Consider the following 26,068-nt stretch of genomic DNA (forward strand, 5'->3'; position numbering starts at 1 on the left):
GATGATCCTTGTTAATGTTTAAATTTGATCTTCCACTAATTTAAGCATAACTATCACCGTTAAACCAATCCATATTGACGAACATGTGTTACTTCTCATATTGCCACATGCATTATAATGTTTAGGTTGGTGAATCACCTAATCTTATAACTTGGTAAGCTTATGTGTTTTAACTCTACCAATAAAAGTTAAGATATGAAAAGTAGCAACAATATATATATATTTTAATAAAAACTTTTACAGAAAAAGGAGAAGATATATATCTATATACATAAGTATATTCATATTACTTTTTTTTAACAAAGAGAGATTATATTATACATGATTTATTGGTAATTCATTATAAAAAATATAGTCTCATTTAATTATAATTTTATTTTTATTTAGTATTATTTAATTTTATTTCCACCATGTAAAAAAATAATAAAATAACAATAATTTGATTGGTTCTGCCAAATTTGACTTTACCGCGATTTCTATGGACCCTGCAGGCGGCCCAAGTGAGGAGCGAATAAGAGCGAAGATTTTAAAAATAACTTCATCCACTTAATGGCTGCCACGTCATCCAATTGGACCAGACTAAATTCGCACTTTCCAATAACAAAAGAAATGCGTCTAGGTTCAATGAATCTGGTTTCACCTGAATTTTTTGTTATTTAACCCCAACGCTTCTCCTCAAAAGCATCTTGAAACGAAACTACGAAAGAATAAACAAAACAAAAGGAAATAAAAATCGAAATTTTCTTCTGTAAAACATGGCGATGGCTGTTCATGTTTCTTCTTCTTCAAGGATCATAAACTCTGGTTTCTCACGTTCCGGCGTTTCATCTGAGCCTAAAGGTATAATATTAAGTTCCAATTTCTGTGAAATCACAATATTTTCCCAAATTGGATTGATGGGTCAATGTGGATTTTGATTATTACGTATCAAATTTGGTTAATTTAGATATGAATTGCTAAAAAGTTTCGTTTTTTTTTTGGTTTCTTGCAGTGCCGCAAATAGGTTCGTTGAGGTTATCGGATCGTGTTCATGTAACTCAGGTGTCTTTGAATCTATCTGGGAAGCGATCATCATCTGTTAAACCTTTAAACGCAGAGCCAAAGACAAAGGACTCTATGATTCCTCTTGCAGCAACGACAATGGTAGCAGAGATTGCTGCAGAGGAAGAAGCTGTTGAAGTAGCAGAGGTTGAGGATTTTGAAGAGCTTGCAAAGAAGCTTGAGAATGCTTCACCTCTTGAGATTATGGATAAAGCTCTTGAGAAGTTCGGGAACGATATCGCTATTGCATTTAGGTATGAAGATGAATCAATCATGAGTTATGAGTCAGTTTGTTTAAATTTTTGAAAAAGATGGCTGATTTTGTTGTTTGTGTTATGCAGTGGTGCTGAAGATGTTGCTCTGATTGAGTATGCTCATTTGACTGGGAGACCATTTAGAGTGTTTAGTTTGGATACAGGGAGATTGAATCCTGAGACGTATCGGTTTTTTGATGAGGTGGAGAAACACTATGGGATTAGAATTGAGTATATGTTTCCTGATTCTGTTGAGGCTCAAGGTTTGGTTAGGAGCAAGGGATTGTTCTCTTTCTATGAAGATGGTCATCAGGAGTGTTGCCGTGTGAGGAAAGTTAGACCATTGAGGCGTGCTCTCAAGGGTTTAAAGGCTTGGATTACTGGTCAGAGGAAAGATCAATCGCCTGGAACTAGGTCTGAGATACCAGTTGTTCAGGTTGATCCGGTTTTTGAAGGTTTGGATGGTGGAGCTGGTAGTTTGGTGAAGTGGAATCCTGTTGCGAATGTTGAAGGGAACGATGTTTGGAGTTTCTTGAGGACTATGGATGTTCCAGTTAACACATTGCACGCGGCAGGGTATATTTCCATTGGATGTGAGCCTTGCACGAAAGCGGTTTTACCGGGACAGCACGAGAGAGAAGGGAGATGGTGGTGGGAAGATGCTAAAGCTAAAGAATGTGGACTTCACAAAGGGAACGTCAAGGAAAACGCAGCTGATGCTAAAGTAATAAATGGGGAATCGAAAGCTGCTGTTGCAGATATCTTTAAGAGTGAGAATCTTGTGACTTTGAGCAGGCAAGGCGTGGAGAATTTGATGAAGTTGGAGAACCGTAAAGAGCCTTGGATCGTTGTGCTGTATGCTCCGTGGTGCCCCTTTTGTCAAGCCATGGAAGCATCGTATGATGAACTGGCGGATAAGTTGGCTGGAAGCGGGATTAAGGTAGCTAAATTCAGAGCGGATGGTGACCAGAAGGAGTTTGCTAAGCAAGAATTGCAGCTCGGTAGCTTCCCGACGATACTTGTCTTCCCCAAGAACTCTTCAAGACCTATCAAGTATCCGTCTGAGAAGAGAGATGTAGATTCTTTGACTTCGTTTTTGAATCTTGTCCGATAAATAAACAACATAACCAGTCGACAATGCCATCAGTAATAAGTAATAACTTCATCTCGTTCCAGATTGCTAGAACAGATAAAGTTGGTGTTTGGAGAATCAAATCATAAGCTTTGGATCAGAGAGTCGTCATAGATCAGCTTTGCTACAAAAGCTTCAGTTATTGCAGTTTTGTAAGATTGTAAAGCTGCAATAGTGTTTGATTTTTCCATGTAAATGCGTGTTTATTAGTGTAATAAAATCAAGCTCCCGGGTTCTTCTTTGCAATCAAACATATCTTACAACAGAGAACTTAGGATTCAAAAGCGAAGTAAATAAATCTAACATACATTGACAGGAAACAGAACAATGCTAAGTGAAATCAAGCTCTTTGTTCCATCGCATTCATAGCAAATACATAGATTTTACCTTAAAGTAGAGATCATCTTTTTTAGGAATCAAAACCAGAGTAAACACCACTCTCTCTCAACTGCCTCTTCTCTTCTTCAACGTAATTCTTCCCTCTACTCGCTTGTCCTAAATCTCTCTTCTTCTTCTCCTTCTGTGAGAAAGATAGATTCTTCCTATCACTACGCAACTGCGCATTCTCAATCGTCTCGCCACCTGTAACAGCAGCTCTGGTAGCTTCTCGTTCTTGATAACTCTCTTTCACTTCCTCTACTCTTTGTTTATCCTTTCCAGTATCCCATGACCAATCCTGTTTCTCCACAGGAGCACGTATATCTGGAAGACCAACGGCTTTGTAACCATGCTGTTGCAGAGATTCATAGTCGAAAGCTTTCTTATCTTTCTTTGCAAACCTCGCTGCAACAGTTAAAAAAAAAACAAAGTTCCATGAGAGAGAGATCTCAAAAAATGTTAATACACACCAAGAACAATGAAACTTTCGTCCTACCTATGGGCTTCTTGCTCTTTCTCTTCTTCTTCTTCCCAGTCTCTGAGTTATCCGGGTTTGAGTCAGAAGACGACGATGATTCCTCGGATGAGTCATCTTCCTCATCATCATCATCATTATCCCATCGCATCATACATTTCTTCATGATAAGAACTCTGACTAGAATTGAATCTCCAACTTAGTCCAATTTACAAAACCCAAAAAAGCTCATAAATTTCATAAAGTAACAAAAACAAGATGATCCACAAACAGTCCAAAGACTGAGAATTTAGCTTGTAAAATCAGCATATAAGAAGAGTTTGTAAAGTTCATAAATTTCAGAAAGCAAATGAACTTTGTTAAACTTCCTAGCATCAACAAGAGGGAGGAGGATTCACAAATTAGGCAAAAGACTGAGACTTTAGCTTTGTAAATCCGCATATAATATTCTCTCGGTGCTTAGTTTTCTTCTACGATTTACTGAAGTCATTTCCCAGAAATACAAATCAAGTTCGTTTAGCAAATTCGAAAACAGGGGATTAGGTAAAAATGATTAAATTACAAATCAAGCACGAATCTTTCTCACCTAATTGAGAAACCCACTAAAACAAAACCCTAAAATTAGATTAGGTAGATCATACTTGCCTTGGGTAGTCGACGACGCCAGAGGCTCAATTCGCGGCGGGGACTGCAACAGTCGCAAAGGAATAATAATACGAAGAGAATTAAATCCTATTATTTAACTATTATCTCCCTTAGCTTTGGTTTTCTTTCGGTTTGGTGAATTTTACGACTTCTTTTCCCGGTTTAGTCAAATTTAACACAAGACTCGACGATTTGGTTATCTTGAAATTATTTACTATTAGAGGTTTTGTTTTCATGTCATATAAACTATAGGCTATAGCCATGAGCAGAGGAAACAAAAACAAAGTAAAAAGAGAGATGTGAGTTAATGTCAAGTCAAACTACAAAAACAGAACGAAACTGGTTTCAAATCATTCAATAGCAGAAGAGAGAGAGAGGGAGCTCAAAAGATAAAACCCAGAAAGTAAAAACACATTATTAAGGTCGAGGAACCAGAGCAAAAGCTAAAGGAGGGTAAACGAATGTACAAATCATCATCAAGATGATCGATCAATCAACAGGCCGATCCAAACGTGTTCTCTCCACTGTATGTCATGTAGAGAAATCCATCTTCGTCCTTGTGTTCTTCATAGATTGCAGACATCAATGCCGCTGTTCAAAATAGAAGAGAGAAACCAAATTAAAAAACATGTACATCTTGGAAGTCGAAGATTCACACACACAAGGTTCATAAAAGGAAGGGTTTACTTTACCGGTTGGGGGTAATGTGTCCTTGACAAAGACAAAGATTGCTTTTTCAGCTCCAAGTTTGATTCTTTTCCTCACAACGTACACAAACTGGCCAACGGTTAGATCAGCTGGTACAAGATACCTGAAGGGCAGAAGAAACAAGATCAGATAAACATGAGTTCAGATGTAAACATTAAGTAAGCTAATAACCGATCAAAGCAATTAAAGTAACAGTTTTTCAAGTTTACAACCTAAGCAAGACTCTAACCCTATGATACCAACACAACAAAATACCCTTGGCAATGTCAAACAAATCAGCTACTGAACAAAAACAACGATTACATTATGATCCAACAAGAGAGATAAAGAGAGATGATGTATCATATACTCACTTCTTCTTGTCAATGTCAGGAACATCACTCTGTCCAGCTTTCTCCACAATCGCCTGCATTCGATTTCTGATTAGAACAAATACCACTAAAACTACAAAACTTTGTTTCAGTAATGGACAAAGTTTAGAAAACATACCGGAACTCTGTCTGGGTATTTCGCTCTGATACGAGTGGATTCAGCCATTCTCATCTCTGAAAATCAAAACAAAACCATAAAGATTCATTCACAGCTAATAGATCCATCATACAAACACATCGACAATGAAATATAATTCAAGTACCAAATCTTCATAGATTCAACAATCAATTAGGTCTATCAAAAGCAAACAGAGAAACCAATATCAAAAGATCGAATCAGAGCAGTTAAATCAAAGCAAACTAACTCTTAATCAGACTAGTAATATCGAGTTCCATCAACAAGATTAGAATCACAAAACTATCACAATTCATAAAACCCTTAAAAGTAATATGGATCAATCAGTAAAGAGAAGAAACTAACCCAGAGGATTAGAAAGCTTGAACGAGTTCTTAGCCATGACGGATTCGATTAGTATCTGCGATGATTAAGAAAAAAGATCAAAACTTTTATCTGTTAGGCCAAATCGGGGATAAAACCCAGAACGCAGAAACTCGAAATTGAAAAAAGAGGAGAGGCGAAATCAAAAACAAACCTAAAAGAAGAAAAATATCGATGAATGATGATCGGAGAGAAAGATTATTAGGGTTCGCGAATGATCAGGAAAACAAAATTGGGTTTTGGATTGTGATGAATAAGGAAGAGGATCACAAAAAAAAAAAAGAAATAAGGAGAGAGTATATATATATAAAGGAATCAGAGGATGGATTTAGGGTTTATTGAGTGTTACCTGCACGGCACCCAAACTTAATAGAATTTGGGTTTGTTTTACTTTTTTTTTTTTTTTTTATTCAATAAAGAAAATTATCTAATTATCTCGTGAGAGTGCGGATACGGAAACAGTATTGAGGCTTTTGGTTTAGGTCCATTTTTTAATTTATAATTATATACTATTAGAATTGTAATTTGGTATGGTAAAAAAAGTAGAGAAAAAAACATTGGTTATAGCATCTACTATTCTACTTATTGGAAAATTTTAAGGGTATAATTTTTTAGTTTCATTTATGTAAATTCAAATCAAATATCAAACTACAGTAAAACCTCTATAAATTAATACTCTATAAATCAATAAACACTATAAATTAATAAATTTTGTCAGTTCCAAATCGGGCCATTGTAAAAAATAACAAAATTCGATAAGATAATAATTTTTCTGAAATCTCCATTTAAAATATACTTCCAATAATATTATAAATTAATAATCATGTTGAGTTGATTATCTTATATTATCTTTGAGTATACCACAAGAAATATCAAATGATTTAGCTATTTCATCCTTCCAATATGATATTAGTTATAAACTTTGATTTTTCAAATTTTACTTGATTCTCATGTATAGAATTCTATTTTGGTCGTAAAAAACAAAAATATAGATATCCATTAAATGGTTTGAACTTTGAACTACCATATTAAATATATATATATATATATATATATAAGCTAGTTTCCATTAGCTTTCATCAAACTTTATACAGTTTCATCTTCAGTACCAATTTCAAGAACTGGTTATGTCATGAAAAATTTGACTGTTAAAAGCCTATTTAGAAAAAGAAAAATTTGTTGAGTTGATTATTTTATATTATCTTTGAGTATACCACAAGAAATATCAAATGACCTAGCTATTTCATCCTTGGAATATGATATTAGTTATAAACTTTGATTTTTCAAATTTTAGTTAATGATTGTATTGAAAAAATAATGTTATAACCAAATTTTTGTTTGTGTGTGTTAGTTTAGTCTTTTGGATAACAATTGTAACTATTATTATAAACATCATATTATTCTTAATTGCTTATGTCCATCCTCAATACTAGTATTTAGTGTTTACTTTTTGTCAAATCCTTTCCTTAACATTATTTTGTCTTTTTTATTTGTTTTCTTTTTTATATTATCTTGTCAATATGTCTTATGTTACGTAAACCTAAAAAATATTATCATAGAATGTATTTGTAAGAGGTTCATTAATACATACATTTGTTTCAACATATAAGACTATTATATTGAAAAATCAATATACCAAATCATAATAAATTTATTAACTATATCTTAGGATACTAATTCACTAAAAACAATCAACCATTTTGATACAAACAGTCATAGGAAACAACATTTAAAATAATAATAATAAATTCAATTATGAGTATTTGCTTCAAAAAGAGACGAAGTGCAGTCCATGTACGAGGCCTACGTTAAGTTTGCATTCCTAACCATTTTTTTTTTGTTAAATGATGATGATATAGATGCAATTATTACATTTGATACGGACGTCATACTTTTCAGAAGCCCACGGATATGCATTTAACCTCAAATTATTTTTGTTTCATCTTATTGATAAAAATATCAGCTTAGAAAATTCTTTTTCTCCCGTATCATTTTACAAACAGGTAATGATGAAGCTCTTGAGTTTAATTTTTTTCAAATGAAAAGAACTTGATGTGTATGGATTTTCAAGATATATGTTTGTAGAGATGTGCCTATTATAGGCCGTTGTAATTCCAATATTTGACTTTCTAAAGCTAATAAATGCATAGGATATATGAACATAACAATGTTTTGACGATTTTATTATTACAAAAAACTACTTTAGTTCATATTATAATTTACAAAATTGTTATAATTTTTCTTTTTAAAAAAAAAATTGATGTATTTGAAAACTTGGTGATGCTGCACAACTCTCTTTTTTGTTTTATCTTCTCCGATTAACAACTCTTGGATGCTAATAAACTATTTTAGTTCAAACTTATATACTTACAAAATCTTAAAATTATATAATTAGGTTATCAAATACTTAGTTGTTCCAGCATCACCAATTATATTATCCGTCGTTTTCCTTTTATCCGAGGTTATTTCTTCTCCAATTAGCCCTCTCTTCGTCTTTGTTTTCTTTTGAGTGATTTATATTTTATATTTATGTGGAAATAAATTACTGGGCCAAAATTCAAAGTATGAAATTTAATTTTCTGCTTAGCTCGACAATATATGGTATCAAATCAAACACATATTACCATGCATTCAGAGTCTTAGATACTAAGAGCATCATTAGTCATCGATACTCTTAAAGATACTCATAATTAAAAATAGAATAATAATCAAAAAGCAAACAAAAAGGTGAGAAGCGATTCTCTAGGAAGCATTTTAAGAATCGTTCCTCTTACATAAGCCAATGTATGATTGGTCAATTTTCTTTTTACACATTTATGATTTAAATATATAATAATATTTAATTAAAATAATTAAAATATATTATTTTGAGTAACGATGAGCGTTACTGTCAGTATTGATGGTCTAATAAGACGCAAATAAAGAGTCTATTGCGATTTGCAAAACAAGAATTGTATAAGAATGAATTAGCTCAAGCAAGAATGCAAGACACGTGTGAAGAAGTTGGATAATGGATACGGTTAGACTTGTAACAAAGTCAAGTGGAAGAGAAGAGTCTATATATTTCAATCCTACCCATTCCAGATTGCAACGGGTTTGTCACTGTGAGTGTAAATCATGGCAATATAAAGAAAGCTGTCCAACTATATGAGCTGATGATATCAGTAACTCTCCAATGTAGTATATTATTAACGACGTTATATATATGCTTCGTAACTTATAAACCATAGAAAATATCTTTCCATGAGACCAAACACACGGTTCCACATATGAAGGTAAAGACCGGTAACTAATGGCATATTTAAGTCTAATTGTAAACAAACAATTCTAACTCGTATTATTCTCGTAATTAACATATTTCTTATGTTGGATAATACCAATTTCCGTTGCTCTTGTTGTAAGTACATGTAGTTGGGGAAAGGCATAAATATAATTAGATGTGGCATATCTCGTTATACCTTCGATGAAGGATTATGATGTAGATCGATCGATTGATGATATGGTTGAAAATTGGACATAGTTAATGACTTTTTGCTAGTAGATTTGTCAAAAGCATGAATTACTAAGGAACTACGTGCTCATTCTACGATTGATATTATCAGATGATAGACATATATAGCTAATGTTAACAAAAAGAGGTACATAGTTTACATATATAACATCGATAGCAAAGGACAAAAACTTTAACCAAACATGGTGAAGAACTCAAAGAGGTTCTAGTTAAAGGTACTTAAGGCTAAGCCTCTAGGCTCTCTAATTAAAGATCATACAAAAAAAACAAGAACCTTCAAATAGAAACCAAAAAAAAAAACCAACAGAAGAAAAATAAAACGGGACCCCTGCATGGGGCTGACAAGTCATCATCATCATCACTATGATACTTATCTACTCTAAATAACACATTGAAATATAAATAATAACGATAATAAAGGAAAAAAATTAAACAAAAGACTCTTGGTATAGTGATCCCCACATGATGATGACGACAATGACATTGATAATGATGATGATGTGGATACCATAAAGTTGAGTTTTTCATGATGATGATAATGTTAAACAAGAGTTATGGGATTCATGCTCCTCCATGCACATGGATGATGATGATGATGAGATATTATAAACCTACTTACTCCAAGAAACCAGTTTTTGACAAGACAGCGTTTCTCACTTTGCTTAGATCTCTTCCTTTAAGTGTTCTTCCAACTCCTTCACACATAGAGAAAGAAGAGATCTGTGTTCTTGCTAGCTTTCTTGCAACCCATTCATGTGGAGGAACCATGCAACCATCATCATCTTCGTCGTCACCATGAGAACACAAATGACTACTCCATCTGCTGCTCTTTGAGTCACCACCATAAACCTTGGACCAATCAGGGACATTCATAGGTGCCGATGACTGTTTCACCCCTGAGACGTCCTTGCTTCTATGAATCTTCCACGGTGAAGATGAAGAAGAAGATGAGGAAGAGAAATGACTTTTGGGTATTTTCATTTCAAGACCTGAAGTTTCTCCTTCTCTCAGAACTGACCACACATCTTCTTCTTGAAACTCTTCATCCCCTTCTACTCCCATTGAAGGAACCCTTCTACTACTATGTACCCTTCTTCTACCCCCTGAATCCATTGAGAGAGAAAGATCAAAGCACCAGATGATAATAAGTAGAGTTAATAAACAAATCCTTTTACTACTAATTTTTGCTTTTTTTAAGTGTTTGTTGTTGTTGTTGGTTTTGAGTTAAGTGAGAAAATATATAAAAATGTGAAAGAAGAGATAATCACAAAATAAACATTAAACCATCTCTCTTTGTTTGGCAAAATGAAAGAGAAAGAGAAAAGTCTGATATATAGAGAAGGAAGCTTCAAAGATCGATTACAAGAGCCACTCAACGAGAGAGAGGGTTTCGGAAAACTCCAAAACGTGTAATAATTTTTGTACTCTTCTTATTTTCTCTGCAATAATTTGTGCTTTAAAGACCTCAAAGAATGCTTCCTAAAAAGTTAAATAAAATCAACAGTTGCATTACTACAACTTTAAAAGAGTAAGTAGCCTTTAGTACTATTTTCTTACTGAGACCTGCCAAATTATTGACAGAGTCTGATTCATACAATACGACAAAAACATTGTACTATATATGAAAAGACTAGCTTTTATGTCAAATTATATATACTTTTTAAATTTCTTTTTTTGGTAAAATTTAATAGAATTCACGATGAATATCCCAAAAATAAGAGGACGAAATTAAATTTAACTCAAAAGCGTCTTTAATGACGTTACCTGATTAGAGTTACTTACCATCTCTTATCCAAAACGTGAAAAAGAAAGAGAGAGAGAGAGAGAGATCACTTCTTCTTATATTGCATTCAATTTACGTACCATTCAATAATTAGGTGCATCGTTTTAATGTCAAACAGAAAACTATTACAAGAGCGTGATCCACAAAAGATACTAGTGATAATAGGTTCATACGTGTTACATAAAAAATGTGATACGTCTAAGATACGAATGGGTTATATAATAATTGACATAAGAATGTGATACTGCAGCATCATTGCAACAAGAATCTAAGTTTATGTATTGTCCTAACTTCTAAGAAAAAAAAATAATGAAATATATACATAGATTATAGATAGATACATTAAACTATCACAAAAATGTCAAGGCAATGTCTCTATCCATTTTTTTGTCAACCAAGACAAAGTCATGTAAGCAAAAATAAGAGCACGTACGAAAAACATATTAACAACAAAATATTTCTGAACAAATAAGGTAACGACAAATTAGAGCTTAGAGATATCAAACAGGTCACCAATGTTTTCGAAAAACGATGTTTATGTGGTTCTAGTCTTCTAGATGATTGGAAAACTAAAAAAGTGGTAATAGTAATATATGTATGAGTTATGTAATTGGTTTTCTCCCTTAAGTTTTACAAAGTTTTTTTTTGATTAAGAGATTTGAGTATTTGACTAAGCTTTTGAGATGAAAGATATAAATATGTAAACAAAAAATGGTCTCACGTCAATTATAACAAAGGTCGAAACAAATTGTTTGATGTGATCATTACGAAATAATTATAAGAACTATAATCTATATTGTTTACGTAACAAAATTATATATAGATGTCGTAGTAATGTCAAACCTATACTAATGAGTAATAAATTAAGATAACAAAGAAAACTTCTACATAATTTTAACTGATTAAGTTTAAAGTTTAATTGGACCATCGTTTGCGTATAATTCTTTCTAATTAATCACACAGCTACAGAAATACCTATTCACAAGGAATATACATTTTGGGGCAAATCTTAGAGACTTGCACTCTACTTAATTATTCATTGTGTATAAACGACTAAGTTACGGTCAGTAACCCGTCAAAACTCAAACGGATCGAGAAACTTTTGTCTTCTAGCTAGGGTTCAAAGGCACCTTAGAAGTTAGAAGGGAACCGTTTTAATTCTTACTCAGGTCCCGATTCCAAGAAGATTACAGACTTCGATTCAGAACTTTCTGGTTAATCCAAAAAAGTTATGGAACCTAGCTATAATATATTTAAATCTTTAGATGCAATATAAAAAAAAGTGTCCGTAGTAGATGTTTATTTAGAAGATTGAATTGAAATGGAGATTAAATTAGATGATGAGGAGGAGTGGAGAATGATGTGGACACATCACCCTACACAGTACACATACACTTTAGTTTCAGAAACTCTTATCCTTTTAAAAAGAAAAAAACTCCTCTCACTCTCACTGTCTCACACCAACACAAAAGCTTCTTTTAATTACTCCGGTAAACGAGCAAAAAGATTAGGCACACATACTCATGTATCTACTTCTATAATCTTACTCTCTGTTAAGACACCAAACGAGACGTCTCATTTATATTTTGAATACTGGCACACAAATAGTAAAACGAACTCATTAAAAAAATATGATTGCAAATTTTGTAGAGTGCTTGTGTTATTCCACAAGCATCCGATGACAAGTGTCGTTACGTTGCTGCATTAGCTAAGAACCTTGTGTGTATGCTCCTATTATTACCAACTCGGTTTATCCAAAATAAATAACAAGACATTAATGTAAAAGTCCATTGACTAGTTTGGTTGTCTCTAATCCGACAAATTTGTTTAATTTAAACATTGTGTTGATGGAAGAGTTTGTTTATATATCTAATCGACTTCGAGAGGTTTGATGTAACTAAATTACTATTAGCTGTAAGGATTTGGTGGGGGTAAAATCATATTTATTTTGGACAAGCCATTTGTCAGCTGTCTCAATGCTCTTGTGGGTTTGGCGGTTTATTTAGAACGTATGGTATATTTTCGTTAGACGCCCCAAAATTCCCAAAATTATAGATATTTTTGCAGCAGATCCTTTAAAGATTCATTATTTATACCAGTACAAAACTCGATTCCCCCAAAATTGAAAGACAATCAGTTTAATTATTTTTTATATTTAGAACTTGTTCATGCACTTTGTTGTATGAGTGAGAACTTAGAGCTTCTCCAACGGGGAGATTTAGCGGGGTTGTTATGTGAAAAATAGATTAAAAAAAAAAAATCAAAAATAGAGAAAAGAATAAGAGGCAGCTCTAATTTCGGATCAGTAAGAGATGTCTCTTATTGAAACGTGTCACCGTCTGGTTGGAAAAAGGTTTAATACATCAAAAAAAAATTATTTCGTTTTTTTTTCTTCGTTCTTCTCTCTCCCGAAAGTCTCTGAAAAGCGAAAACTGAGGCTATCGGATGTTTTATCATCATCATATCGACTGTGGTACGGCTAATCGATGAGTCGAAACCTAATCCAGAATTTATCGAACGGATCGTGAGGAGTTTTGAGCAGCGCAAGGTACTTACATATCCATGACTATGAATCTCCTGCAATTACGTTGTGTCTTTGGTTTAGTTTTGGGACCCAAAATTTGGGGTTTGATTTCAGAAGATATCTAAAGGAGCTATTGGATTGAGTACTAGTGTAGTTTAGGGATTTTATAGCTGCCTTGCTGAGGAATTTGAATAGCTTTATGTATCTCCTAGATCAGATTTCTCCGATTACATCTCGTTGATAGAAGAAAGTTAGGATCAGTGGATTTGTTAAGTAGTTTATTCAATATGCTTTTAGGTTCTGTGACTTATATGTTGAGACTAACTTGAGAGGAATGTGCTTAAACCCTTTGTGAAATTTATGGGTCTAAGGGCTTTTCTTTGTTTGTGTACTTACCTTCAGATTGTTCAATGCTCTGTTATGCAAATCAGTCTACTACTTCACTGACCAACTCCGCACTTTTAGCTTCAAATGCAGCTCCTAACAGGGATTTCCCTCCGATTTACACTGGTCTGTCTTTAGTGTTTTAGTGCACTTTTAGATACAGCATGAAGATGATTAGTTATATTACCAAAGTGCACTTTTCCTCTGAAGCAAAACATGTCGAGAATCCTACAGGTTGCTAATTTTGGACGCTTTTATTTTTGTAACGGCTTTTGAAGATAGTTAGAATTGTTTCCTGATCGGTTTAGTTGTATGCAGAGGCTGTCAAGGAATTACATGGTAAGATACTTGATTTTGTTTATGTCAAGAGATCGATGCCTCCTAATGCTTGGTTGTGGTCATAGTTACTTGTTTTTTCCTTTTTCTAATGTGTTGATTCTTATCACTAGCAAATTCAAAGCCAAAACAACAAGGCCACGAGAGAGAGCCAAAAAACAAGTCAGAGGTATCTCTTTCTCAACCCTATATGTGTATCGATTCTGATTTTTATTTCTTTCTACTATTACAGAGGTGGTGTGTGTGAATGTTTTGCTTTTGAAACCAGAGTTCTGTTTTTGTTTTTTTTTATTTTTGTTTTGTTTATGGGAGCTTAACTAAACAATTGGTTTGTTGTTTCTTTTGAGGCGGTGAAACGAAACAGGTGTGTGTGTTGCAACTATGACGATGTTGACTCAAATCTTTGTCAAGGACAACACTAAGTATACTCAGATATATATGATGCACTTCCTTCCCATTGATGATGCTGAATTATGGACCCAAACGATGGCTAGATCGAATTAATTTTTTTTTTCAAAATTAAGAATCCCAAAAAGAGCTTCACCATTGGAGGAGCAAAATTTTAATTATTCTTTTACAAGTTCTTATTTTAAAAAAAAATACATAATAAATTCTTAAAAATTTTAAAAACCTCAAAATAAAAGTCTCACCGTTGGTGATGCTCTAGCTTCTATACTACGAGCTACTTATTTGAATAGAGGCCCTTAAACTTTATGCACGTAGGAAAAATCATATTAACAAGAAAATAGTTCTAAATGAATAAGGTAAAAGAAAAATTAGAGTTTAGAGATATAAAAACAGATCAACAACAATATATGAGTTATATAATTAATTGACATAGCTTTTTCAATTAAGAAATATGACAAAGTTTGGAGATGAAGATATTAAAAAGAAACGTAAAAGATTCACATCTTCAAACAATTTGTTTGAAATGATAGGAACTATAATTACTATAATCTTTAATGTTTACGACAGAACTAAACAATTACTGTTAACGTGGTGATGTCAAACTTATGTTGAATAATAAATTAAAATAACAGTAAAAGCTGCTATTTTAACTAATTTGGTTTAAAGTTTAATTCGACCATAGTTTTTGCATATTATACAATTCAACAACACACAAACAATCAAAAGAAGAAAATGATTTGGGGTGATTTGGGGCGAGTTTTAGAGACTTGACTATATTTACTAATTGTACATAAACGACTATATCTAAAGCTTTGACAAAAAAGTTTTTCCTATTAATTAGATTAGTAAATGGCTTTTCCCACATTAATCAAAAGGACATTTTTTGTGCGGTTGGTTAATCCTAAAAATGGAGGAAAATATTTAAGTTCACTCCTAGGGTGAACCTTTTTGTTCACTTTTTCCTTTTCGACCAATTATAATCTTTTATACTTTATATTATTTAAAAGAATAAATCAAAATTAAATTAAAAAACAAAACAGATTAAAAAAACAAATTCTGTATAATTTTTTTTAAGGAAAGTTAAATATTGGTTTTGGATTAGATTTTACAATTATATAATAAAATGATGTATCAGTTTGGGTTTACAATTAAGGTGATTGCAGTTTAGATTTTACAATTCAAACAAAATTATATGTCGGTTTGGGTTTACAAATGAGATGATTAGGGTTTAGATTTTACAATTAAAACGAAATTATATGTCGGTTTGGGTTTACAAATGAAGTGGTTAGGGTTTAGATATTACCATTAAAACGAAATAATATGTCGGTTTGGGTTTACAAATGAGATTGTTAGGTTTTAGATTTTATAATTAGAATGAAATTATATGTCGGTTTGGGTTTACAAATGAGATGATTAGGGTTTAGATTTTACAATTAGAATGAATATGTCGGTTTGGATTTACAAATGAGATGGTTAGTGTTTAGATTTTACAATTCAAATGAAATTATATATCGGTTTAGGTTTATAAATAAGCGGTTTAAGTTTTTAATTTTACAGATTTTGTTTCCTTATTTTATAAGAAGGTGAATGAATAGGTTCTTAAATGCATTATGACATGTCAGATTCTCATTGACTAAAATAATGAGAAGTGAACAAAGGGGTTCACCTTAGGAGTGAACTCAAGAATTGTTCAAAAATAGAGATTCCTTATGTCTCTCACAACTAGCCCTGCGCTTCCTTTGCACCTATCTGATAGTTTATGTAAACAAGTATGAGGCATGCTAATATTTGTAAGAACTGAGACAACTCGAAGATGGTAATATGGTTTAAAGATGTTACTCGAAAATCTTCTATCCCTGATTCAGAGAGGCACGCATACCCTTCTAGGCACTCACAAATTTGGTCGGCTTTACTACTGTTATGAAGGTTACTAGATACTGTGACACGTTTGAGACTAGGAGAGTTCTTGGTCAGTGTGGGAAAAAAAACTTCAGCAGATACAAAAACTAGCTTTCTCTTACCCTTAGAGTGTCTGCAGACCATAGGTTCAATGTTTTCACATTACCCAGCGCTTCAATAAACCTGGTTGCATCAAAGGCTTGGTTCTCCCTCAAATGCAGAGACAATTGAGCTGTATGCAAGTAATCAAAGTTCACAACACCATAGGTTTGTGGTACAAAATCACGGTAGTAGAGAAGCTCGAGCATTGGTGTCTCAAAACTCAAGGTTGTAAAGTCAACCAGCGGAATATAAATGTCCTTAACAATCCAAAGGACTGTAAGACTAGGACTAGAAATCACTCCTCCCCACCTCCACATATCCCATGTGACACCAGCAAGCTCTAGTGAAAACAAGGCAGGACAAGCAGCCAAAAATTTTTGGAACACACAAATCTGACACGGAGGAGTATCATATCTAACTGAGTTCAGAATGAGGCTCTCGAGCATAGGGAGAAAAGCATTCCTAGGAAGTGTTCTAACTCTGAAGTCTTTGCCTAATTTCAACTTCTCCATGGTTTTGCTTTAAAGATACCAGGAGGAAATTCGATGGAACCAGCTTCAACATTGATTTCAGCGTCCAGGAGACCTTTAGGAGTAAGGTGTTCTATGCAAGATTTCAGCTTACTCAGATGATTTCTACGAACCCCCATCGGACTGTGGTAATCAATGACCAGTTTGTTCACCCGAGTTGTGCTGTTCAAACGAGAAGTGCTTGCCACAAACTCGGCAAAGTCGTCTCCGTACCCCTGAACGTTCGTGTATTGAAGAGACAGAATGATATCAAAGAGACTATGAAGCTCCGGAGCAAGTAGCTTAACGAACGCAGAATTTTTTGCAGAGGTAAACAAAACCACACTCTAAACCATATCATAAGGTAGATCCCTGAACCCAGTCATGCTTCTATCAACCCTAAATCAAAAAACCTAAAGCAATTAGAAACCACTAAGCGTTTCTGAGTGATCAACCTTTTAGCTTTGTAGTCAACCTTAAAGCCAGTTCTTCAAGGCTGTATATCTCCAAACCAGGCAGCGTTTCTGAGTGGGCACAGTCTTGGAGAGAATGTTTTGTTGGCTTCGAAACTTATTTGCAACTACGGTAAAGCGTCTTGCCCCAAGAGTGCTTTGCTTAAAGTGGACATCAGGAAAGCTTTTGACTCCGTCTGCTAGGATTTCATCATCAGGATATTGGAAGCTCAAGTTTTCCCTCTGCTTTTTAGAGCATGGATAAAGGAGTGTATATCTACACCGCAGTTCTCCATAGCAATCAATGGTGAGCTAGCGGGTTGTTTCAAAGGGGAGAAGGGGTTAAGACAAGGGGACTGCCTCTCACCATTTTTGGTCATCATGGTCATGGAGGTTCTCTTAAGGATGTTGGACGTGGGGGCTGAGCAAGGCAAGTTTTCTGCACATCCTCTGTGTATCTCTCCTTGTCTCACTCACCTGGCATTCGCTGACGATCTCCTTGTATTCTTTGATGGGTCGCATCACTCCCTGAGCGGAATTTGTGACATTCTTCAGCTATTTCACTCTTTCACTGGGCTTGACATAAATCTAACAAAATCTGAGCTTTTCTTTGGAGGGTTTGACGAGGTGGAAGCGGTTGAGCTATCTGAGTTGATTGTAATTAAACTAGGTTCCTTTACTACTAGATACTTAGGTTGCCCTAAGCCCCACACCAAGCTGTCTCTGCCTACTCTTCAACTGTTCATTCAAAAGATAACAAACCAGTTGCATTCTTCGACCGCCAAGTATTTATCATATGCAGGGAAAATTCCCCTATTGTTTTTGTTATTTATGGCAAAATAAATTTCTGGAGCCAAGTGTTTGTCCTTCCAAAGGGTCTTTACCAGAAGATTGACTCCCTCTGTGCGACATTCCTCTGGAAAAACGCAACCTCCTCAGCAAGAGGTGCACGAGTAGCATGGTCGGACCTCTGTAAAACCAAACAAGAGGGAGGTCTGGGCATCTGCTCCCTTGAAGAATTCGCAACAATGTTCAGACTGAAGCAGGTGTGGCACCTTTTCACCAGGTCTGGTTCCCTTTGGGTCAGGTGGCTGGACTTTAATGTTTTCGACCGCAGAAACTACTGGTTAATGGAGAGTTCTTCGCGTTTGTCCTGGAGCATAAGGAAGATGATTGAACTCAAATCTACTTTCAAGAGATTGTTCCGTTTCCAGGTTCGTGATGGGCTTAAGGCTCTATTTTGGATTGATTCATGGACGTGTCTAGGTCCCCTAATTGATCTCTTTGGTGAGTTGGGACCAAGGAAGCTTCGTATCCCCAAATGGGCTAAGGTTTGGGAGGCTACTCGCAATGGACAGTGGTGCATGCCTAATGCAAGGTCTCACCAAGCAGAACAGTTGCAAATCTGTCTCTTGGCTATGCAACCGCCATCTCCCTCTCGGGGGTCCTGATCACTACCAATGGAGGCAACCCTCAGGTTCGTTTGCTGAGAAGTTCTCATCAAAAGGGACTTGGTTACAAACTCGGGAGAGCTCTCCCTCAGTGCCTTGGTTTAAAAGTGTCTGGTTTAAGGAGGTGGTACCAAAGTTCTCATTTTTCCATTGGCTGGCTGCTCAAGGACGGTTGAACACGAGAGATAGGTTAACTCGGTGGGGGTTAACTGTTCCTGCAACTTGTGTTCTCTGGACTTCCGGGTTGGAGTCTCATCACCATCTCTTCTTCGAATGTGAATATTCTACGGCCCTGTGGGTTTCTCTAGCGGCGAGAATCTTGCCTAACCCTCTGGTTTCACTAGTAAGTGCATTCTCCTAGGTGCTTAATGTCCAATCTTCTCCTCCTGCCTTCGCAAGTAAGATCCTTAAGCTCTTGTTGCAAACGGTGATATATGAAATCTGGAAGGAACGAAACCGTAGGGTCTTCTCAACGGAATCTCGTTCTCTCGCAGCTACTAAGACTCTAATAGGTTGCACGATGCGGAACCGCCTAATCTCTTTCTCGTCGAAGGACCCAGCTTCCGGAATCTCTCTCCTTGGCTATTATTTCGGTTGTATCACTAGCCCACTTTAAGTGTGGCAAAGCTCATATTATGTAGTAAGTAAAATGTTCCCGGTGCTCTCTCTCTGCTAAAGAGCTAGGTTTTGGTTTTTTGGGGTTTCATTGTAAAATGTGAACCTTTTTTTTATTTGTATAAAATTTAACAAGAAAAAATATATATATTTCCTCTTTCAATCTCAATTTTGTTTTTTTTTTCCGTTCAAAGCTTTTTATATTATATGACTCTTGTTTGATTGTCAAATTCAGGGTGTTGTTGCAGGGCTTTTGGTTCAAAACTTTCTCAAGTTGTTATTAAATTTTGGTGAATGCTTCTCCATATATATACTTAGTTAAAACTTAAAATGGCTTTGCTTCCTCCAGCTCTCTTCACGTTTAACGTGGCATGGGGACTCTATGTGCTATCTATGTAAACATGTATCAGATTTACGTCGTCTCCTTTTTCTTCTTACGGTTCTCTAAATTGGTTGTGTATGTACAGATATATTGCCCAAAGGGCTTACTCGGGAGCTTCGAGTTGCAGATGAGTATGAGAAAGCAATAGCCATAGTTATTCTTGATTATGCATCTTTCTTAGCTTCTTCTTTTTTGTCGTTTGCTTTTCTTCCTTTATGATACAAGTATGTAATTGACACAAACCATACTTATATTAGGATCCCCATTGCTCTTTGTCCACCTAAGTGGTCAGCTTCTCCCATATCAATTTCTTGCTTATAAGATAGCTCCTTTGGTTAAAGTTGAATCATAAAGCCAAGAATGATGCATTGTTATGCCTAACTAAGATAAGATCCTTCATAACAGCAATTGAATAGGATTCAACTAACAAGAAAAAAACAAATCTTATTCCTTCAAAAGGATTCTACAAAAAGGCTCATCATCCACAAAATATTCAACAAAGATTTCCATCAATTTATCCAATGAAAGGCCAAAATAGATACAACCTCGCACTTTGTTTGTAATTGCATGATTATATGAAGAAAAAAAGATTATAAGGAGTTGTTCTAGAGATTACCATTATACATTATACAAACGATAACGAGAATAAAAAAAGAGTTTGACAGTTCCAAACAAATCAAACCTGTGCATTAGCTCCAGCAACAATCTCAAGAATCTCTCCAGTAATCTTAGCTTGACGCTTTCTATTATACACCATAGAAAGCGATTTCTTAAGATCCGATGCATTATCCGAAGCACTGCTCATTGCACTCATTCTAGCTGCAAGCTCACTAGCCAATGACTCCTGCAAAGCCCTAAGAATCTGACTGTTAAGGTACAGAGGCAACAAAGCATCAAGAATCTGAACAGGGTCTTGCTCGAATTGCAAGATGGGAGAGAAATCAGCGGTTGGTGTCCTAAAAGTCTCTCTTTCAACAGTCAGTTTCCCTTCTTTCGTCGTTAACCTGAACAACTCATCTTCCGCAGCATCAACACAGTTCCCATTAATGTCACAGATCTCTCCTTTAGGCGATAGAGGCAGTAGCGTGTGGATCACGGGTTCTGACTTGACCAAAGACACAAACTTTGTGTACAAGAGCTCGACTTTGTCGACTTCTTCACTTATAAACAGAGAGAAGACATCATCAGCCACAGCTTGAGCTTCTTTGGCCGTCGGTAAAGTTCCGGCTTCAAGGAACTTGTCGACGGGGATGTACGGACGACGGAGGAAATACGAGTTTCCCTTCTTGCCCACGCTAATGACTATGTAATCAAGACCAAGACCTTTAAGCTCTTTGATCCTAGCCTCTGCTTTCTTAATGATGAAGTTGTTGAATCCACCGCACAATCCACGATCACCGGTTACGACAACGAGTGCCACTTTCTTAACCGGTCTGACCTTGGTTAAAGGCACATCGACATCATCGGTTTGAAGCTGTTCGTTGATGTTGTAAAGAACCTCAACTAGGGTTTCAGAGAATGGTCGTCCGTTAACGACAGCTTCTTGAGCTCTCCTGACTTTAGCAGCAGCGACAAGCTTCATAGCTTCGGTGATCTTCTGAGTGTTCTTGACGGAATCGATACGGTCTCGGAGCTCACGAAGAGACGATTGGATTGGTGAAACAGAGGAAGATCTCGAAGGAGGAGAGGTAGTGTGGTTAGGGAGGAGAAGAGGGTTGAGAACAGATCGGAAAGATAAGGAAGAGGAATCAGAAAGAGATGGTTTTGATGAAACCCACATTGTTGTTAGATTAGAGCAAGCCATTGTTCTTGATTCTGAGAGAGAAGGTTTTGTTTTTCTTATTCTTCTTCTTTTGTTTTGTTGTTTTCGCTTAACCTTATCTCTGTTTCTTCTGATTGTATGAAAGAAGAAGAAGAAGAAAGAAGAGAGGAAGAGATTTGAGTGGAGGGAAGCCAAGGTAATGAGATTGGGTTTGGAGATAAGGTTTTTAGCCTTTGAGTCTTTGGAGTCTGTCTGCCCAATGGTGGGATCCTCTTTGTTGACATGGCGTTGTATTAGTGGATAGTTCGAGATCTTCATAAAAAAATTCCCATTTTTGTGTGTGTGTGGGTTATATCTAGTTCTTTGTTTACCAGCCAACCAATGTTATGCGTTATGAGTTTTGATTTTGAAAATATCTGATTTAATTAAGAAAGGATAGAAATTAGTGTTATTCGGATTGGTTTAGTGTGATTTGGTATGGTGTAATTGGTTCAATTACAAAACATATATACCAATCAGATTTCCTTACAAGTGGAAGTTTTATCTGGTTTGATTTTGTTAATTGCTTCAAAATCCAGAATATTTCAATAAGCATATTACATTGAAATAATTAAATTATATACAACACATAGAAATTTATAAAATTTTATTCATCAAATTAAATATATATATATTTTTTAAAAAAATCAACTTTCATCAAAATAAAATTCTGGCTACAATTGAAACCGAAACAATTAATACATGGTAGTCAACACATAGAATTTTTTTTATTTTTACTTTTGTCAAACTACAATTGAAACCGAAATAATACATGCATATTTAGAATATGCTTCTCTTTTTTAGCCAGCACTTGGAATATGCTTAATATGATCATAGAAACCACAAAAATTCTCAACCTTGCTATGAACAAGATTTTAGTCTTACGTTTTGTCCTCTTTCCATCACCAAACATTCTTTTTATCTTTTATTATTACTACTAAGCTCAGTTTCTTATGGATGTGGACAAACTCAATAATTCATCGCCATAAATTACAACCGACAATCTAATAACATTCTATTTATTTATTTTAAGTAAGAATCAAATCAACCTTCGATGCATACCGTACCTGATGGAAAGAATCTTTAATCATATTTAGGGCTAATAGAGACAATCCACGTTAAATCTGTCCCGTATTAATATGAACCTTTTGCTCGACTGATAATTTAGAAAATCTCAATCGAACAAAGATTACAATATCAACACAGGGAGCAGTCTAACTTGGATTGACTACCATCACTCTTAAGTAAAATGAATATAGTGATCCATCGAATTCGATATCTTTATTGGAAAATGAAACTTTAAAAGAAAAAGACAAGTGAGAAATAGATTGATAGTGCAAAGTGTAAGCAACTTCAATATATATAATAAGACACAAAGACCTTCATCACCTACAAAAATTTGATGTTAGTTACTACTTAGTTAGGTCACGAAATATACACCATTCTCACGCATCTTGTGTTACGTCGATTATGATCCGAGTAAAGAAAGCCGTACCTAACCGGAAATAACCGAAACGAAATCCAAATTACACAACGCTTCTAAAACGGCAGCAAATAATGTCGTTTCGTACTGAGTCATCTTCTTCGTCACTGGATCTAAAGCGCCACACTCTTAAGGGTTTATGAAACCTTAAAGGTTAGGGTTTTAACACATAAACTCAAAGGAGATGGATTTCGAGAAGAGGAAAGCTGCGACCTTGGCTTCAATTCGTTCATCGGTGACTGATAAATCTCCCAAAGGCTATCTCGATGAACCCATCATCCCTCTCCTCGAAACCATCAACCATCACCCATCTTACTTCACTACAAGTTCATGCTCAGGTCGAGTCTCAATCCTTTCTCAGCCCAAACCAAAATTGAACGATTCAACTAAGAAGAAAGCTCGTGGTGGGTCATGGCTCTACATCACGCACGATCCAGCCGATCCGGATTTGGTGATTTCTCTCCTTTTCCCTTCCAAGTCAAATCAGATTGACCCAAAAGTTGACCAGCCCAGCGAATTAGTCTTCCGATTCGAGCCATTGATCATTGCTGTTGAATGTAAGGATTTGGGTTCGGCTCAGTTTCTTGTGGCGGTTGCTATATCAGCTGGGTTTAGAGAGTCGGGAATCACATCTTGCGGCGATGGCAAAAGGGTAATTATAGCTATAAGATGTTCTATTCGAATGGAGGTGCCGTTGGGTGATACACAGAAGCTGATGGTTTCACCTGAGTATGTGAAGTTTCTAGTTGATATTGCTAATGAGAAGATGGATGCGAATAGGAAGCGAACCGTTGGGTTTGGTGTAGCTTTGACTAGTAATGGTTTCAAGAATCCAGATGCAAATGATGTGGATGAAGATGATAATTACGAGAATCTAGCTGGAGATCATGATTTAAGTATCAACAATGGAGACTTGCATCCTGGTAAGTTTTTGTTATATCCCTATGTGATTGTTGTGTTAGTAAGATAGCTTGAGTAGTGCAATGAGATAGGATATGCTACAGTCAGTCTGTAATGTAGTGTTTAACTATAGTCTTGTTTAGTTTATACTGGAGGTAGTGTATCCTATGGTCGAGAGTTTTGAGTTATGTCTACTTGGTTTGCAGGATAACTTTCAAATTTTAAACGTGATAGCCAGTTTCCGTATCTAAATCATTGGCAGGGCTTCAGCAAGATCTCATACTGCTCTCAAAATTATCCATAGTCGGGGAAACTGTTGAGAAGCTTTACCTTTGGGGACACTCAGCTTGTACGATAGATAAAACAGACAGAAAAGAGGTTATTGTGTTTGGTGGGTTTGGAGGTTTTGGTAGACATGCTCGAAGAAACGAGTCTTTGTTGCTCGATCCTTCAAGTGGCACCTTAAAGTTGATTGCAGTCAATGAATCTCCATCAGCACGACTTGGCCACACAGCTTCAATGGTTGGCGATTTTATGTTTGTAATTGGAGGAAGGGCTGATCCCTTGAAAATTTTGAATGATGTGTGGAGGCTCGATATACCCAAGGGTGAATGGAGCTCACAGAGGTGTATTGGAAGTGAATTTCCTCCAAGGTAAATGTCATTTTGTGTGTCCATTTCTTTAACAAACCTTTGACCTATTTCCAATGATAAACTTCTATGTACTGTTTATTTTGTTAAATGAACCTCAAATTCTCAGAGATGCTCTCAACTGTATTTTAGAAACTATTAATCCTATTTATTGCACTTAGTTTGATGTCTATCTTGCTTCGTTTCTTTGGTTGATTATATGTTTTTGTTGTATTAACATCTTTTCAGATAATTGTTACTCAAATTTTCTTCTAAATGCAAATCCTTTGAATTGAGCAGGCATCGGCATGCAGCAGCCAGTGTTGGCTCAAAAGTATACATATTTGGTGGGCTCTACAATGATAAGATAGTTTCCTCTTTGCACATTTTGGATACAAAGGACCTTCAGTGGAAAGAAATTGAACAACACGGTCAATGGCCCTGTGCGCGCCACTCTCATGCTATGGTTGCATATGAGTCTCAGTTATTCATGTTTGGAGGGTACAATGGAGAAAATGTACTCAATGATCTATACAGCTTTGATGTCCAAAGCTGTTATTGGAAACTTGAAGTGATTTCTGGAAAATGGCCTCATGGCAGATTTTCCCACTCAATGTTTGTTTATAAGCATATTATTGGCATCATCGGAGGTTGTCCTGTCTCACAAAATTGTCAAGAGTTGACGTTGCTAGATCTGAAGCACCGAATGTGGAGAAGTGTGAGATTGGAATTCATGAATAAAGAGTTGTTTGTTCGAAGTACAGCCAGCGTTCTTGGTGATGATCTCATCGTCATTGGTGGTGGAGCTGCTTGCTATGCTTTTGGGACAAAGTTTAGTGAACCAGTGAAAATCAACTTGGTTCAATCTGTGACTATGAGTGAAAATCTTGTTCCTCCTCAACCTGAAGATGTTTCTATAGAATCGAATAAAAACAATGCAGATTTGAAGACTGAAACGTCTCTGTCTCAACCATGGGTGATACAGTTAGAAAGAAAGTATGCAAAGTTTGGCAAAGACATACTTCAAAATTTCGGATGGTTAGACCTTGAGAGGAAGGTTTACTCAAACGAAAAAGGTCTTTGTATATGCTTTCCTGTGACTGAAAAGTTTTCTGAACTTTTCCATGAGAAGCAGCTTTTGGGCGAAGACAAAGAAGGGTCAGAGGATGATAACCTAATAAAGGGTCTATCGTTAAAGGATATATCCAGCTTAGCAGCTTTGAATCTATTGAAGGAACATGGTGCTAAAAAACTCATTAATGTATCTTTTGAAGCCAAAAAAGTTGCAAAATCCCCAGTACAGAGAATGAGAGAAGATATAACATCTGTACTTAAACAGAAAGGCCTACCGGAAGAGCTTTTGGATGAGCTTCCACAGAAGTAAGTATTCCTGAAA

General features: G+C 35.5%; 7 protein-coding genes across 11 annotated transcripts in view; 2 read left to right on the forward strand and 5 right to left on the reverse strand.

The window, feature by feature from the left end:
- On the forward strand, positions 702-2,669 carry LOC104737308 (5'-adenylylsulfate reductase 1, chloroplastic). The gene is made up of 3 exons (XM_010457450.2): positions 702-840; positions 992-1,295; positions 1,383-2,669. The coding sequence occupies exons 1-3, from the start codon at positions 756-758 to the stop codon at positions 2,407-2,409; spliced, it is 1,416 nt and encodes a 471-aa protein (XP_010455752.1). The 5' UTR covers positions 702-755; the 3' UTR covers positions 2,410-2,669.
- Positions 2,683-4,026, reverse strand: LOC104737307 (UPF0690 protein C1orf52 homolog). 2 transcript variants are annotated; one of them, XM_010457448.2, is made up of 3 exons: positions 3,926-4,026; positions 3,302-3,460; positions 2,683-3,210 (listed from the first exon to the last, which is right to left on the reverse strand). In XM_010457448.2, exons 2-3 carry the CDS (start codon positions 3,444-3,446, stop codon positions 2,837-2,839), a joined length of 519 nt encoding a protein of 172 aa, XP_010455750.1. In that variant the 5' UTR covers positions 3,447-3,460; positions 3,926-4,026; the 3' UTR covers positions 2,683-2,836. The 2 variants fall into 2 exon arrangements, with proteins under 2 accessions (XP_010455750.1, XP_010455751.1); XM_010457449.2 differs by having other exon boundaries at positions 3,302-3,456; positions 3,926-4,012.
- On the reverse strand, positions 4,205-5,875 carry LOC109124695 (autophagy-related protein 8b). 2 transcript variants are annotated; one of them, XM_010457452.2, is made up of 6 exons: positions 5,853-5,875; positions 5,486-5,540; positions 5,123-5,178; positions 4,987-5,039; positions 4,618-4,736; positions 4,205-4,516 (listed from the first exon to the last, which is right to left on the reverse strand). In XM_010457452.2, the coding sequence occupies exons 2-6, from the start codon at positions 5,520-5,522 to the stop codon at positions 4,419-4,421; spliced, it is 363 nt and encodes a 120-aa protein (XP_010455754.1). In that variant the 5' UTR covers positions 5,523-5,540; positions 5,853-5,875; the 3' UTR covers positions 4,205-4,418. The 2 variants fall into 2 exon arrangements, with proteins under 2 accessions (XP_010455754.1, XP_010455753.1); XM_010457451.2 differs by lacking the exon at positions 5,853-5,875 and adding an exon at positions 5,658-5,834.
- On the reverse strand, positions 9,099-10,486 carry LOC104737310. Its single transcript, XM_010457453.2, has one exon. The coding sequence runs from the start codon at positions 10,125-10,127 to the stop codon at positions 9,630-9,632; it is 498 nt and encodes a 165-aa protein (XP_010455755.1). The 5' UTR covers positions 10,128-10,486; the 3' UTR covers positions 9,099-9,629.
- LOC104738437 (F-box/LRR-repeat protein At3g58980-like) lies at positions 16,456-16,962 on the reverse strand. The gene has a single exon (XM_010458613.1). It carries the CDS (start codon positions 16,960-16,962, stop codon positions 16,456-16,458), a length of 507 nt encoding a protein of 168 aa, XP_010456915.1.
- Positions 20,311-21,789, reverse strand: LOC104737311 (ATP synthase gamma chain 1, chloroplastic). Its single transcript, XM_010457454.2, has one exon. The coding sequence runs from the start codon at positions 21,661-21,663 to the stop codon at positions 20,536-20,538; it is 1,128 nt and encodes a 375-aa protein (XP_010455756.1). The 5' UTR covers positions 21,664-21,789; the 3' UTR covers positions 20,311-20,535.
- The window catches only part of LOC104737313 (tRNA wybutosine-synthesizing protein 2/3/4), a 5,616-nt gene continuing 2,794 nt past the window's right edge, over positions 23,247-26,068 (forward strand). Inside the window, exons 1-3 of one of the 3 annotated variants that reach the window (XM_010457455.2) lie at positions 23,247-24,066; positions 24,306-24,696; positions 24,973-26,052. In XM_010457455.2, coding sequence (XP_010455757.1) covers positions 23,328-24,066; positions 24,306-24,696; positions 24,973-26,052 — 2,210 coding nt within the window. In that variant the 5' untranslated portion in view covers positions 23,247-23,327. The remainder of the gene's footprint in view (positions 24,067-24,305; positions 24,697-24,972; positions 26,053-26,068) is intronic. The other 2 variants (XM_019235129.1, XM_019235130.1) reach the window with 2 other exon arrangements.

Source organism: Camelina sativa, chromosome 13, assembly GCF_000633955.1.
Source record: "Camelina sativa cultivar DH55 chromosome 13, Cs, whole genome shotgun sequence".
Lineage (NCBI taxonomy): Eukaryota > Viridiplantae > Streptophyta > Magnoliopsida > Brassicales > Brassicaceae > Camelina > Camelina sativa.